The sequence below is a fragment of the Suricata suricatta genome, chromosome 12 (genome assembly GCF_006229205.1).
Source record: "Suricata suricatta isolate VVHF042 chromosome 12, meerkat_22Aug2017_6uvM2_HiC, whole genome shotgun sequence".
In the NCBI taxonomy this organism is placed as follows: Eukaryota; Metazoa; Chordata; class Mammalia; order Carnivora; family Herpestidae; genus Suricata; species Suricata suricatta.
Genome location: NC_043711.1, coordinates 6,310,334 through 6,325,963, shown reverse-complemented (window position 1 = coordinate 6,325,963; position 15,630 = coordinate 6,310,334). Strand labels below are relative to the sequence as shown.

At 39.9% G+C, this 15,630-nt stretch overlaps 1 protein-coding gene across 1 annotated transcript; it reads right to left on the bottom strand.

Moving 5' to 3' along the window:
- Positions 1-4,550: 4,550 nt before the first annotated feature.
- LOC115273233 (olfactory receptor 7G2-like) lies at positions 4,551-5,468 on the bottom strand. The gene has a single exon (XM_029916218.1). It carries the CDS (start codon positions 5,466-5,468, stop codon positions 4,551-4,553), a length of 918 nt encoding a protein of 305 aa, XP_029772078.1.
- Between the last annotated feature and the right edge of the window lie 10,162 nt (positions 5,469-15,630).

The following is a 15,630-nucleotide window of genomic DNA, read 5'->3' as shown; positions in this document are numbered from 1 at the left end:
ATTTAATTTATTTTTTATTATTTAATTTAATTTATTTTATTAATAGTTTATTAGCAGGTTGGTTTCCATATAACACCCAGTGCTCTTTTCCACAAGTGCCCCTCTCCATGACCATCACTTCCCCTTCCCCCCGCCCTCTTCAGTCCTCAGTTTTATCTCAGCATTCAAAGGCCTCTCATGATTTGCCTCACTCCCTCTCCCCAACTCTTTTCCCCGCCTTTCCCCTTCCAATGGTCTCCTGTTAGGTTTCTCCTGTTAGACCTGTGAGTGACAACATATGGTATTTGTCCTCTGCCTGACTTATTTTGCTTAGCATGACTCCCTCCAGGTCCATCCGTTTCGCTACAAATGGCCATATTTCATTCTTTTTTATTGCCATGTAGTATTCCATTGTATATGGAATCTTGATCCAATCACCAGTTGATGGACATTTAGGCTCTTTCCATGATTTGGCTATTGTTGAAAGTGCCATTATGAACATTGGGGTACATGTGCCCCTAGGCATCAGCACTTCCATATCCCTTGGGTAGATTTCCAGCAGTGCTATTGCTGGGTCATATGGGAGTTCTATTGATAGTTTTTTGAGGAACCTCCACACTATTTCCGGAGTGGATGTACCAGTTTACATTCCCACCAGCAGTGTAGGAGGGTGGCTGTTTCTCCACATCCTCACCAGCATCTATAGTCTCTTGGTTTGTTCATTTTAGCGACTCTGACTGGTGTGAGGTGGTATCTCAGTGTGGTTTTGATTTGTATTTCCCTGATGATGAGTGATGCTGAGCATCGTTTCATATGCCTGTTGGCCATCTGGATGTCCTTTTTGGAGAAGTGTCTGTTCAGGTCTTCTGCCCATTTATTCACTGAATTATTCGTTTTTCGGGTATGGAGTTTGGTTAGGTTTTTGTAGGTTTTGGATACTAGCCCTTTATCCAATATGTCATTTGCAACTATCTTTTTCCATTCTGTTGGTTGCCTATTAATTTTTTTGATTTTTTCCTTTGCAGTGCATAAGCTTAATTCACATCCAAGTTAGTTAGCTTATAGTGCAACAATGAAATCAGCAGATTTCTTAATGCCCTTTACCCATTTAGCCTATGCCCCTCCCACTACCTCTCCAGTGAAAAATATAATTTTTGAAAATAAAATTATGGCAAGATGGCATTGTAATATCACTCTTCACCATCTTAACATCAATGAACTTGAAACACATGCATAATAGGGAAATACAAAGACTTATCTGAGGTCAAAAGATGATAAAGTTTCCACATACCACAATTAAAACAAATAAACATAAAACCCCACCATAAGTGGTAGGTGGTCTGGAGCCAAGTGGTTCTGTTGGTTTATGTCCACAGGTGAGTGGGTATGACTGTTCTGGGTGATGAGGATTAAAGAAGGAAACTGACCCCCAAAGTTACACCACTCACAAAAGTCAGTTCAGAGTGGATCAAAAACTTAGATGTAAGATCTGAAACTGTAAAATGCTTAGGAGAAAATGACATTGGTCTTGATGATGATTATTTGGAATTGATACCAAAAGCAAAGGCGGCAAAGCAAAAATAAGCATGTCAGACTATATCAAACTTAAAAGAATCTACACAGGAAAGGAAACAATCAACAAAATGAAAAGGCAACTTGTGGAATCAAAGAAAATCTTTGCAAAGCTTGTATCCAATAAGGGGTTAATATTCCTGCTATATAAAGAACTCATAAACTGAATAGTAAAAATACAGATAATTTGATTTAAAATGGGGAAAGAACCTGAATAGACAGCTTTTTAAATTATTTTTTATTTTTTTAAGTGTTTATGTACTTTTGAAAGAGAAAGAGAGAGCACAAATAGGGGAGGGACAGAGAGAAAGGGAGACAAAGATCGGAAGCAAGCTCTAGGCTCTATCAGCACAGAGCTCAATGTGGGGCTCGAACTCACAAACCATGAGATCATGACCTGAGCTGAAGTTGGACGCTTAACCAACTTAGCCACCTAGGTGACCTATTTTTTATTTTTTTTAATATCTTATTGTCAAATTGGTTTCCATAGAAGACCCAGTGCTCTTCCCCACAAGTGCCCTCCTCCATTACCACCACGTCCCTTCTCCCTCCCCCCCTTCAACCCTCAGTTCATTTTCAGTATTCAATAGTCTCTCAGGTTTTGTGTCCCTCTCTCTCCCCAACTCTCTTTCCCCCTTCTCCTCCCCATAGTCCTCCATTAGGTTTCCCCTGTTAGACCTATGAGTGCAAACATATGGTATCTGTCCTTCTCCGCCTGACTTATTTCGCTTAGCATGACACCCTCGAGGTCCATCCACTTTGCTACAAATAGCCATATTTCATTCTTTCTCATTGCCATTAATACTCCATTGTATATATAAACCACATCTTCTTGATCCATTCATCAGGTGAAGGGCATTTAGGCTCTTTCCATGATTTGGCTATTGTTGACATTCCCGCTATGAACACTGGGGTACATGTGCCCCTCTGCATCAGCACTTCTGTATCCCTTGGGTAAATCCCTAGCAGTGCTATTGCTGAGTCATGGGGGAGTTCTACTGATAGTTTTTTGAGGCGCTTCCTCACTGTTTTCCAGAGCAGCTGTACCAGTTTACATTCCCACCAACAGTTGCCCTATTTTTTATTTGAATTCCAGTTAGCATATAGTATAATATTAGTTTCAGGGTATGATTTAGTGATTCAACATTACACCTTTTTAAAAGACATAGAAATTGCCAAAATGTACATAAAAAGGTTCTCAACCTCACTAAACATAGGGAAACATAGGGAAATGCAAATACAAACCTCAATGAGAAATCACTTTATACCTGATAAGATGTCTATTACTAAAAAGACAAGAGATAACAAGTATATAGAGAAAAGGCAACAATTTTACACTATTTATGGGCATATAAACTGGTACAGCTGCTATGGAAAACAGTATAGCAGGTCTTCAAAAAACTAACAAGTTATAAAGAAGACCCAAATAAATAGAACACTCTATTTTTGGATAGATATATACAATAGCATAGAAATGTCAATGTGCTGGGCACCAGCGTGGCTCAGTGGATTAGGTGTCTGGCCCTGAGTTTCAGCTCAGGTTATAATCTCATGGCTCAGGAGTCTGAGCCCTGCATTGGACTCTGCACTGATAATGCAGAGCCTGCTTGAGATTCTCTCTCTCTCTCTCTCTCTCTCTCTCTCTCTGCCCCTCCCTTGTTTGCTCTTTCTCTCTCTTTCTTAAAATAAATAAATAAGCTTAAAGAAATGTCAGTTTGCCTTAAATACCTTTATAGATTCAATGTTACTGTATGAAGGACTGCTTTTAAAATTTATACGAAAGAGCAATGGAGAAAGAATATTTGACTTGATGAGAAATAAGAACAAATAGAGTAAATGCTTTCATGTATATCAAGATTAATTATGGAGATACAGTAACTAAAATGGTGTGGTTCTGGCACAGACAGAAAAATAGAACCAATGGAACCTGCACAAGTGTGAAGATTCTATGGAAGACAGAAGCAATGGACAATTTACTTATGACATTGTGTCCTTGTAGAAAAGGATGGTGCCATTCAACAAAAATCTTTAGGTTGTGGGACTCAGAATATTTGAAGAATACAAACTGATTAGCAGGAAACTGGCACTGTTGGGGCTTTTGTTATATAAGATTATCAGGATAATTTGTAAAGGGAATGAGACCTTAATTTGCCAAATTCCTTACTTTTCCCAAATTCACATTGGCTGATTGGATCACCCTGAGAGACTAAGAAATCTATGCATTTCTCTATATCTCCTTTTTAAATTATATACTTAAGGGGCGCCTGGGTGGCTCAGTCGGTTAAGCGTCCGACTTCAGCTCAGGTCAGATCTCACGTTTGTGGGTTCGAACCCCGCGTTGGGCTCTGTGCTGACAGCTCAGAGCCTGGAGCCTGCTTCTGGTTCTGTGTCTCCTTCTCTCTCTGACCTTCCCCTTCTCATGCTCTGTCCCTCTCTGTATCAAAAATAAATCAAACATTTAAAAAATTTAAAAAAAATAAATTATATACTTAAGGTGTACATAATGATGATTTGATATAATACATAATGAAATTATTACTGTGGGCAAGCTAATCGACATACCCATCTCCTCACATAGTTGCCGTTGTTTTAGTGGTGAAGAGCATGTAAAATCTAGGCTGAGGCCAGTCCTCTATCTGCGACACCCTTTGTTTAGCTCTTTCCCCACCTATACTCCTTCCGTTACTAACATTTTCCTGAGAAAATGTCTCCTAAAATGACCATAGAAAGAATCCATTTCTCAGGTTCTGCTTTGATGGTTCCAAAAATATTAGGCTCAGAGCATTCACATAAATTTCCAAAAATACCAAAGTTAGAGAAAATCAAAGCTGTTTTTCAAACTAAGTCAAGCTACTCTTATGGTATTTAACCACTAAAACTTAAGAACTTGGTGAAGGAAGGGACAGACAATTTGACTCCTGCAGTATTCCTGCACTTTGATTCACCCTAGAAGCCCAAGACCAAGGCAGGTGACACAGTAATAAAAAAAGAGATGCTTCTCAGATGAGTTTCTTCAAGGCTCCCTTCATGTCTTTGTTCCTCAGGCTATAGATAAAAGGGTTCAACATTTGAGGGACCACAGTGTACATCACTGAGGCTATTGCAGTATCCTTGGAAGACTGAGTAACTGCAGAACTAATGTACACCCCAAAGGCTGTCCCATAGAACAGGGAAACCACTGAGAGATGAGACCCACAGGTAGAAAAGGCTTTATATTTCCCCCCAACTGATGGCATTCTCAGAATGGAAGAGACAATTTGAGTATAAGAGAAAATAATCCCAAGGAGAGGAATACCACCCAATATGCTCGTCACTAAATACACCAGGATGTTGTTGAGGAGGGTATCAGAACAGGCGAGCTTGATGACCTGAGCAAGTTCACAGAAGAAATGGGGAATTCCCAGGTCTGTGCAGAAGGAGAGTCGCAGCACCATCAGGCTGTGCAGTAAGGCGTCCGCAATGCTGAAGCCCAGGGAGACTAGAATCAGCAGGCCACAGAGGCGGGGGTTCATGATGACCGTGTACCTCAGGGGGTGGCAGATGGCCACATACCGGTCATAAGCCATTGCTGCAAGGAGGAAGTTTTCCAAGCCTGCAAAAAACAGGACGAAGCAGACTTGGGTGAGGCAGCCTGTGTAACTGATAGCTTTGCTCTGTCTTTGGATGTTCACAAGCATCTTGGGGATGGTGGTGGTGCTGAAACAGATGTCAGTGAAGCCCAGGTGGGAGAGGAAGAAGTACATGGGGGTGTGGAGATGGGAGTCAGAGCTGACAGTCAGGATGATGAGCAGGTTCCCAAGCATGGTGATCAGGTACATGGTCAGGAACAGCCCAAAGAGAAGGGACTGCCATTTTGGATCTTCAGAGAGACCCAGCAGGAAGAATTCTGTCACACCTGTTTCATTTTCTGGTTCCATGTTCTTGATAAGTCTGATGGGAACAATGCAGGTGAGAGGACACATTACAGCTGTACAAAGATGCCTTATTTTAAAGTTTGTTTATTTAGAGAGAACGAGTGGGGAAGAAGTAGAAAGAGGGGAGGCCAAGGATCTGAAGCGTGCTCTGTGCTGATAGCAGAGAGCCTGATGTGGGGCTTGAACTCATGAAATGTGAGATCATGACCTGAGCTGAGTTCAGAGGCTCAACTGACTGAGCCATCCAGGTGCCCCAACAATGGCTTATTTTAGAAAATCTTGACATGAATCAAATTGAACTCAGGCTGAACTCATAACACCATGTGATGCAATCTCTGATTAGTGCAAATTTAGGTGTCATAAAGTGTTGATCAGACTTCATTACTTGCCTTTTGGAAGTTTCCACCTGCATAAGACCTCAAGTGCTTTCTTGGTCCTTTAAGCTCTTATGATTATTATTTCAATAGGATTCACTTTTCTCCTAACATGAGAATATTAAAACATTCTCAGGGTGCCCGAGTGGCTCCTTCAGTTAAGTGTCTGACTTTTTTTTAAGTTTATTTATTTTGAGAGAGCAAGAGAGAGTGAGAGCAGGAGAGGGGCAGGGAGAGAAAGGAGAGAAAGAGAATCCCAAGCAGGCTCCTTGCTGTCAGTGCAGAGCCCCACATGGGGCTCAAATTCATGAACTGTGAGATCATGACCTGAGTCAAAATCAAAAGTCAGACACTTAGCCACCCAAGCCACCCAGCTGCCCCAAGTGTCTGTCTCGATCTCAGCTCAGGTCTTGGGCTCATGGTTTTTGGGTTCGAGCTCCAAGTGGGCTCCGCTGTGACAACTCAGAGCCTCCTTGGGATTCTCTTTCCCTTTCTTGCAGCCCCTCCCCTGCTTGCCAACGTACTGTCTGTCTCTCAAAATAAATAAATAAACTTTTAAAATGTTAAAACTTTCTCATAAGATGATACATAACACATCTCTATTCTTTTCCCCAAACTGAGAAATTGAATGATGGAGGAAATGCATGGGAGTCTTGAAAGAAAGGAAAAAAATGAAAAAGCAACAATTTGTTAGTTTGCTAAAAGCAGAATCCTGGGATGAGAAAGGTAAAATCTACGGACACTAATGTCCAGAGTGTTTGACAGAAGTATTGCTGCGGTCGTAAGAAGAGAAAGAAGACGGTCAAGTTAGCCTTTCGAGGGGAAAAGGAAGTTCAGCTCTATCTGGGTACCTCTAATGCCTTGCTGGTAGGACTTAAAAAGTTTCATCAATATGAATGGAGCTGACTGCGAAGCACTGTTGCTTAGGATGATCACGACAACTGGATGAGAAAACGAGACCTTATTTTTAGGAACGAGTTACCTTCCACCACCAGAAACACACACACACACACACAGCATATGAAATAAATGCCTGCACACTCTTTAATTGCCTGTCACATTTTTACATGCAAAACAATAGAAAAAGATTACAAATTCAAATTTTAGCCTAACAAGTGTGATAATTATCTTCATTAACAGACAATTACTTCTGAATCAACTTTGACTATTTTTTCCCAAGGTAGCTTACTGAGATCAGTGCCTTCCTTCATCTGCCTCTTTTTGTGGTAGGTTATGGAAATAATCCTTCCTACTCAGCGGTTTAATTGATTTTCTGTTGCTTTTTTAAAAAATGACAACTCTGTCTCTGTTGTATAACAAACATAATTTTAAGGAAAGAAATGTTGAAAATCAATCCTAGAAATTCAGATTATCCTCTTTCTATGTCTTTTAGGCCCCATCAAGGTCTGGGTCAGGCCGCCTCGGCCACTTGTTCCCAAAGGAGTCCTTAGTTCTTGTATCAGGAAGAACTCAATCACATTCCTATTTCCTGTATTACAGTGAGTTCCTGAGAAGGATGTTAGTGGGTTACTCAAAACAGGCAGGATATGGTTGGGTATGTCCTGGCTGTATCAATGGATCTGCCAGATATTCGTATGAACCAAAGTTTTAGAAAAAGTCTAAAAAGCTTTCTTCCGTGAAGAGCCCATTAACATACAACTGTTTAGAACTTGAATAGCCCTAGGCAAAGAGAAAATATCAGCCCTTAACATGGAACATGTTTGTTCTCACAGTTAAGTGTCTGACTTTTTTTTAAGTTTATTTATTTTGAGAACATGAGAACAAACAGCCAAGAGCATCTGTCAGTATTTCATTTCAGACATGTCTGAGTTTAATTCTGTCTCCAGCACTTGCTTTGTAAAGAAGGGCATTTTTCCCCCAACTGTGTGAGAAGCCTTGGTCTCATTTGGATAATGTGAGACTTTGTAAAACCTTGTGGGAATGTTGAAGAATTAGTAATGAGTAGACCAAATCACCAAGCACAGTGTTTGATATATGAGACACTCTTAATACTTCCTTTTGTGATTTGTTTCTGCCACAGACACAAGTGTAGCACCTGGTGTAATACATTATAAAAAGGAAGTGATGGGGCAAAGGGTAAGAAGAGAGGAAAAACAAAAGATGTCTTTAGCATGGCAAGCATAAATTTCAGGGAGAAATGGATGTGTTGAATCTCTTTGTGGGATAATTGCTTATGTAGGGAAACAGAAGTAAAGAATCTGAATGAACATCAGTGGTTAATGCTCATTTCTCAGAGACATGATAAAATGTATAGCAACTAAAATGAATACATTATACCCAGATGTATCAACACAAATAATAACAATTCCAAAGAGAAGGTAATTTTCCTAAGAAGACCTATATCATGACACAGTTTAAGTGTTTTAAATAACACTGATCTTAAAACTTTAATTTATTATAAAGCATTTCAGGTATACAAAAAGTATAGAGAAAACAAAGTCCTGGGTATCTACCACTAAGGACCACTAAATTAAAGCATATAGCCATAGTTGCCGTAAATATTTTTAAGAATTAATACATATTTATTTTCCCATATCCTCAATAAGTTTTTCTTGCCCAAGGGAATAGCCGTACTGAACTTGGCATTCATTATTCCCTTGTGGTTTTAATATTTGAATAAGAATACATAAACTTGTTTTGCATCTTAAACCTGATATATGCATTTGGTTTTTGTTTATTTATTTTTTATTTTTTTAAGAAGTTTTTAAATTTTTATTTTAGAGAGAGAGAGTACAAGTGGGGGCTAGAGGCAGAGGGAGAGAGGGAAAGAGAGAGAATGAGTGAGAGTGAGTGAGTGAAAGAGAGAGAGAGAGAGAGAGAGAGAGAGAGAATCTCAAGAAGTCTCCCTGCTCAGCACAGAGCCTGATGCAGGGGTCAGTCCCATAACCCTGGGATCATGACCTCAGCCAAAATCAAGAGTTGGACGCTCACCTGACTGAACCACCAAAGCACTGCTGCATTTTACTTTTAAAATTAATATATTTAAGGTCTTGGTACTTTTTTCTCTGGTTTATTAACTTTATCTTACTCTATTCTAATGTCTTATTACATCACAATTTATCATTTTTTCAACTGCAAGGCATTTTATTGTTGCCTTTTACACACACACACACACACACACACACACACACAGTGTATAAACAATTTAAATAACATGTGGAGAACAACCAAATTCAAGACTGCGGTTGCCTCTGGGAATGGAGGGGAACATAAAGGCTATGGTATCTTTATTTATGTTATTTTGTTGTTTTTTAAAGTTTCTGTATAGTTGACATACAGTGTTATGTTAGTTTCAGGTGTACAGTGTAGTGATTCAGCAGTCCTGCACATCCCTTGTGCTCATCATGATAAATGTACTCTTAATCCTCTTCACCTATATTCCACCCAGTCTCTCCAACTCCCTGCCAAGTCTCTCTGATAAATACCAGTTTGTTCCATGTTATCTTGTTATTTAAGAAAAGAACTCTGTGTGGAAAACAGAATGGAGGTTCCTCAAAAACTTAAAATATGCTCCAGCAATCACACTACTGGGTATTTACCCAAAGAATACAATAACACTAATTCAAAGAGGCACTTCTCCCATGTTTATAGCAGCATTATTTACAGTAGCCAAGATTTGGAAGCAGCTCAACTATCCATCGATTGATGAATGGAGAAAGAAGAGGTGGTATAGATGTATACAATGGAGTATTTTACTGAGACATAAAAAAATAATGAGGTTGCCATTTGCAACAACACAGGTGGAGCTAGAGGGTATTATGCTAAGTGATAGAAGTCAGTCAGAAAAAGACAAATGCCGTATGATTTTACTCACGTGAAATTTAAGAAACAAAACAAATGAGCAAAGGAAAAAAATAAGAGAGGGAAGGGGGAGAGAGAGAGGAAATAAGAAACAGACTCTTAACTGTGGTGAACAAACTGATGGTTACCAGAGGGGAGGGGAGTGGGGTGTGAAATAGGGGGCGGGAATTAAGGAGGGTACTTGTGAGCACAAGCATGGTATGGAAGTGTTGAATCAGTAAATTGTACACCTGAAACTATTATTACACTGTATATTAACTAACTGGAATTAAAAAAAACTTGTAAGAACTCTGACGGCAAAATTATCAATTCTTACTAAATCTGGAAGCATGGGTACATGCTTGTTTTATTATTCTATGTTCTTTTGCCTTTTAAATATTTCATAGGTTACTAAAAAGAAACAGGTAGACTGAGGTGTAGTTTGGGGATCTGCCTCATTCTCCATCTCCTCTCTCTCAGAATACTTATAACCAAGAAACAGTGTCAAAACCAAAGATCTCTTCTAGAAAGGAGTATCATGAGCCAGGAGTGGAAAGGAAAGGAGAAACTGGCCATACATCTCTGCACTATGTCAAACAAATTAAACAAACTGTTAGAGAATTCTAGAATTTTATTCAAAATTGAGCAAAAATAGATTGCTCATAAGAATGGAAAAAGCCCCAGGACTTTAGGATCAGGGTGGGTGATTAGCAGTGAGCGGTGACAGCTCCTTCAGGTGTTTCTGGACCAGCAGCCCGGGAGGAGCCCCAGAATGGCTCCAGGAGAGGCCTTGGACTTACTCTTCTCTTCTCTTGCTTAATCGTCTTAACCCTGACTGCTGCTAATGCAACTTGTTTTGCCCATGAGTTTGAGGCATGGGAATAAAGCACACCAAGTCTTTAAAAAAAAAAAAAAAAGAGATGATCAAGCATTGGTGCAAAGGTGCAATGAAACAGGTCAAGGAGAAGATTGGTGGACCATTAGGCAGGCCTAAGTGACCTAATTCTCCTCATCTTCTGTGTGTTCTCATCTCACAGTTACCAAATGGTCCTATAAACAAAGAACTGTCCTTATTGTAAAACATACAGTGGGGAACTTGAGATTACCTGGATGTCAACAGTAAGCAATAACATTCAGCTCTTCTTGGATATGAAGAAGAAAAACAGAAGCTCTGTTCTCAGTGAGCACAGAAAGATAGTGAAACACTGGGCTCCTGTGCAGAAATAAAGGACCCTAGGACTAGGCCCAGGTCGGCTGCAAATGACCTGGGTATGGCTGTTGAGTGGGGTGATCACAGGCAGACTATTTGCAGTCTCTTTGTGTTCGGGGGATTCAATATCCAAAGCTCCTCATTAAGCCAAACTCTTTTACTCTCATGTGATCACAGGGCAGCACAAATCCTGGAGGAGCGAGGCTCAGAGATGAAGAACTTTGTTTTGTCTGATTCTTTCAACCTGCTTGGTCAAACATTCGCTATCTTCTTCCTCCATGGTTCTTGGCTCACATCCATTTCAAGTCACCTACCCACCCAAACACATCTCCCTTCTGTTATTAGACTCTAGTCTTTTTTAAACGTCTGTTTATTTATTTATTTTGAGAAGTGGGAGAGGGACAGAAAGAGAGGGAGAGAGAATCCCAAGCAGGCTCCATGCTGTCAGCACAGAGCCTGACACAAGGCTCCATCTCACAAACCATGAGATGATGACCTGAGCTGAAACCAAAATCAGACCCTTAACTGACTGAGCCATGCAGGAGCCCCTAAAAGCATATTTAAATTCAACCCTGTTTTAATAACAATCTCAAGAAGACTGAAACTACACTTCAGCTAAAAATATATAATTTCCTTCCATGGATAGATAAATATTACCTGGATTAATACATGTGATAATGTAGAAAATATGCCCTAAAAATGCAAACTCTAAGGGCTACTGTTACGTATGGCTCATTGACTGTTGATTTTGCCTGTGTGTATTATATTTAGCAGTTGCTAATAGAGTCTATGTACTCAAGGGTAACAGACATATTTTCTCTTTATAAAATTTCATTACCAACTTTCCCCAATTCAATATTAATGGCTTAAATATACTTTTTTTTCCACATCAAGGACCATGGGTTAAAATTATGGTTCTTGGCTGTCAGTATTGTTGCAGTAAATTACAAGTTATCAGAGTAGCAGTCAACCTGTGATGCCATATGGTTCTGAGGATGTAGTCATAAGCTTTGGGGACTGTTTATTCATAACAACAAATTTTATTTTCACGTTAGGATACAGTTTTTATTTTTTAAAGTAGGCTTTGGGTATCCTGGGTGGCTCAGTGGATAAAGGGTCTAACTAGGTTCAGGTCATGATGTCACGGCTCATTGGTTCGAGCTGGCATAGGGTTCTGTGCTGACAGCTCAGAGCCTGGAGCCTGTTTCAGATTCTGTCTCCCTTTCTCTTTGCCCCTCCCCCACTCACACTCTGTCTCTCTCCCTCAAGAATAAACATTAAATTTTTTTTAATTTTTATTTTTTATGTTTATTTATTATTGAGACAGAGAGAAACAGAGCATGAGTAGGAAAGGGGCAGAGAGAGAGGGAGACACAGAATCCCGAGCAGGCTCCAGGCTCTAAGCTGTCAGCATAGACGTGGGGCCCGAACCCACGAACTGTGAGATCATGACCTGAGTTGAAGTCGGACACTTAACCGACTGAGCCACCCAGGCGCCCTTAAAAAAATTTTTTTAAAGGAGGCTTCATGCCCAACACAAAGCAAAATGTGGGGCTTGAACTCACGACCTAGATCAAGAACTGAGCTGAGATCAAGAGTCGGACATTAACCGACTCAGCCACTCAGGCGCCCCATGTTATGATACAGTTATTAAGACACTGACAGATCCCAATGATCAGAAGCAAGAGCCCACATATGAATAGGCAACTTCTCTTTATTGCAGAAGCAGGATTATAGTGAATGGATGAACTAATTAAAAGGCACAGGAACACAAAATGAATTTAGCTTCCAATATCACATCAAAGTCAAGGTCATTCTCCAGGTGAGTTTATGCCTCAAATGTACAAGCCAAAGCTATAAAACCTTTATTTTGAAGTATGCATGGGTTACAGAAGCAAAATTAATGAGAACAAACCACTCAAGAGAACATTGACAAATTCAACAATATTAAAACTAAGCATTTATGTTCATCCAAAACCCATTATAACTTATTTACAAATTAAACTACAAACTATTTGAAAGAAATTTTCAGTGTATGTAACTGAGAATGATTTACCATATCAATTAAATAAAAACTGCTATGGGGCACCTGGGTGGCTCAGTTGGTTAAGCAGCTGACTTTGGCTCAGGTCACTATCTCATGGTTCATGAGTTTGAGCCCCGCATCGGGCTCTGTGCTGACAGCTCAGAGCCTGGAGCCTGCTTCAGGATCTGTGTTTCCTTCTCTCTCTGCCCTTCCCCTGCTCACACTCTGTCTCTCTGTCTCTCAAAAATAAATAAACATTAAAAATAAAAAATAAAAACTGCTGTGAACTAATAAAAAATAGGTAGCTCAATGAAATACCATAAACAGACATTTCACAGAAGAGGAAAAATAAATGGCCCATAATAAGTGACAAGATTCTCTGTCTCCGACTGGGACCTCATCAAGATAAAAAGCTTCTGTAAGGCAAAGGAAACAATAAAAAAAACTAACAGGCAACTGACAGAATGGGAAAAGATAGTGGCAAATGGCATATCAGATAAAGGGCTAGTATCCAAAATATATAAGGAGCTCACTCCATACATGAAAAATGAATGGTCCAGTGAAGAAATGGGCAGAAGACCTGAATAGAAACTTCTCCAAAGAGGACATTCAGATGGCCAACAGGCACATGAAAAAATGCTCAGCGTCACTCATCATCAGGGAAATTCAAATCAAAGCCACACTGAGATACCACCTCACACCAGTCAGAGTCACTAAAATGAACAAATCGAGAGACTATAGATGCTGGCGAGGGTATGGAGAGACAGGCACCCTCCTACACTGTTGGTGGGAATGTAAACTGGTGCAGCCACTCTGGAAAACAGTGTGGAGATTCCTCAAAAAACTCTCCATAGAACTCCCCTATGACCCACCAATAGCACTGCTAGGGATTTACCCAGGGGATACAGAAGTGCTGATGCATAGGAGCACATGTACCCCAATGTTCATAATGGCACTTTTTACAATAGCCAAATCATGGAAAGAGCCTAAATGTCCATCAACTGATGAATGGATCAAGAAGATATGGTATATATATATACAATGGAGTACTATATGGCAATGAGGAAGAATGAAATCTGGCCATTTGTAGCAAAGTGGATGGACCTTGAGGGTGTCATGCTAAGCAAAATAAGTCGGGCAGAGAAGGATAGATACCATATGTTTGTATCCATAGGTCTAACAGGAGAGACCTGGCAGGGGACCATGGGGAGAGGAAGGGGGAAAGAGAGTGGGGGAGATGTGGGACACAGATTAAGGGAGACTACTGAATACTGAAAACGAACCATGGACTGAAGGGGGAGGGGGAGGGAGGGAGGGGGTAATGGTCCTGGTGGGGGGCACTTGTGGGGAGAAGCACTGGGTGTTATATGGAAACCAATTTGACAATAAACTATTAAAAAAAGATTCTCTGTCTCATAATAGGAGAAATCTAAATTATTGAGATAATATTTTATAACCACTAGATTATTAGAGCAAATGAAACTGTGTTGCAAGTGATGTGGATCTCAAGAAACATCATATGAGAATGAAAGTTGGCTCAACCACTTGGAAAAACTTATTGGAACTACCCAAAGGAGACTAGGCCTTTATATCCAATAACTTGGGTCCTAGTATAAAACTTTCCCTCATTTTTGCCAGGACATATATATGAGATTATTCAAACTTTGGTATTCATAGTAGTGGAAATCAGCTACCAAATGTTCCATCCATGTAGGAATGGACTACTATTTTGTGATATCATCTTTCACAGTGTCAAATTATATGGTATAGAAAGTGAATAAAATAGTGCTATACCCTACAAAAGGTTTGAAACCCAATGGCAAAATGATGCAAAAAATAATCAAGACAGAATTGAAATTTTAAGACTAAACTTTTAATAAGTTCAAAAAGAAGCAAATTTATTTTTAAATATAGTTAATAGATGGTATAAGGATATATACAGGGTGATAGAAAGATGCAGTTGAATTCTATGAATGTCAGTGTGCAGAGCAAACATAAACAGATATAGGCAATTTCCTAGGATGCAGTTGACTAAAATGTGAAAAAAATGGTGCATACAGAATACAAAATACAATGGTGCATACAAAATATTGGTTACCTCTGGAATGGGAAAGGTAATGTGACTTGGAAACTCTTCAAGTATATTCTGCTTTAACCTGGTAATGAGTATGCATGTTTTCATCATATTACCATTTAAGAACTATAGATGCATTTTATATGCCACTTCATCTATGATACTTTAATGAGTAAAACTGAGATACGGTCTTTCATGTTCTGAAATACAAGTATATTCTCCCATGTTCTTTTAATATGTATGTCATATTTCTGAGACTTTGGGAGTCTTACTTATTTACAGCTCATCCTTTGGATGTCTCCCCAGTGATTCAGAGTCGGTAGTTCTCAGCCGATCAGAAATCTACTTGTGAACAAGGGCCTCAGGCTATCCATCTGTGCCCACGTTCTGTGGATGTCAAAGGAGAGTCCTATGCTCCAAGACGCCAGGGCAGCAGGTAGGGAGCTGTCCCGCAGCTGTGGTGCTGACCCAGTACCTCTTCTCCTCAGGAGGAATGGCACTCCTTGGGTTATCCTGGGAGACCTCTGTCTTTCTCCCCTAATACACACATCCAGAAAGATACTTCCGTCTGATTGCCCCGCATTTTTGTACTTGTGGAAAAAGTGATGGCCCCTAATGCTACCAACTTCTTTTCTCCTATCGTATATTACATCCAGCATCTCCTCCACAGCCATACTGTT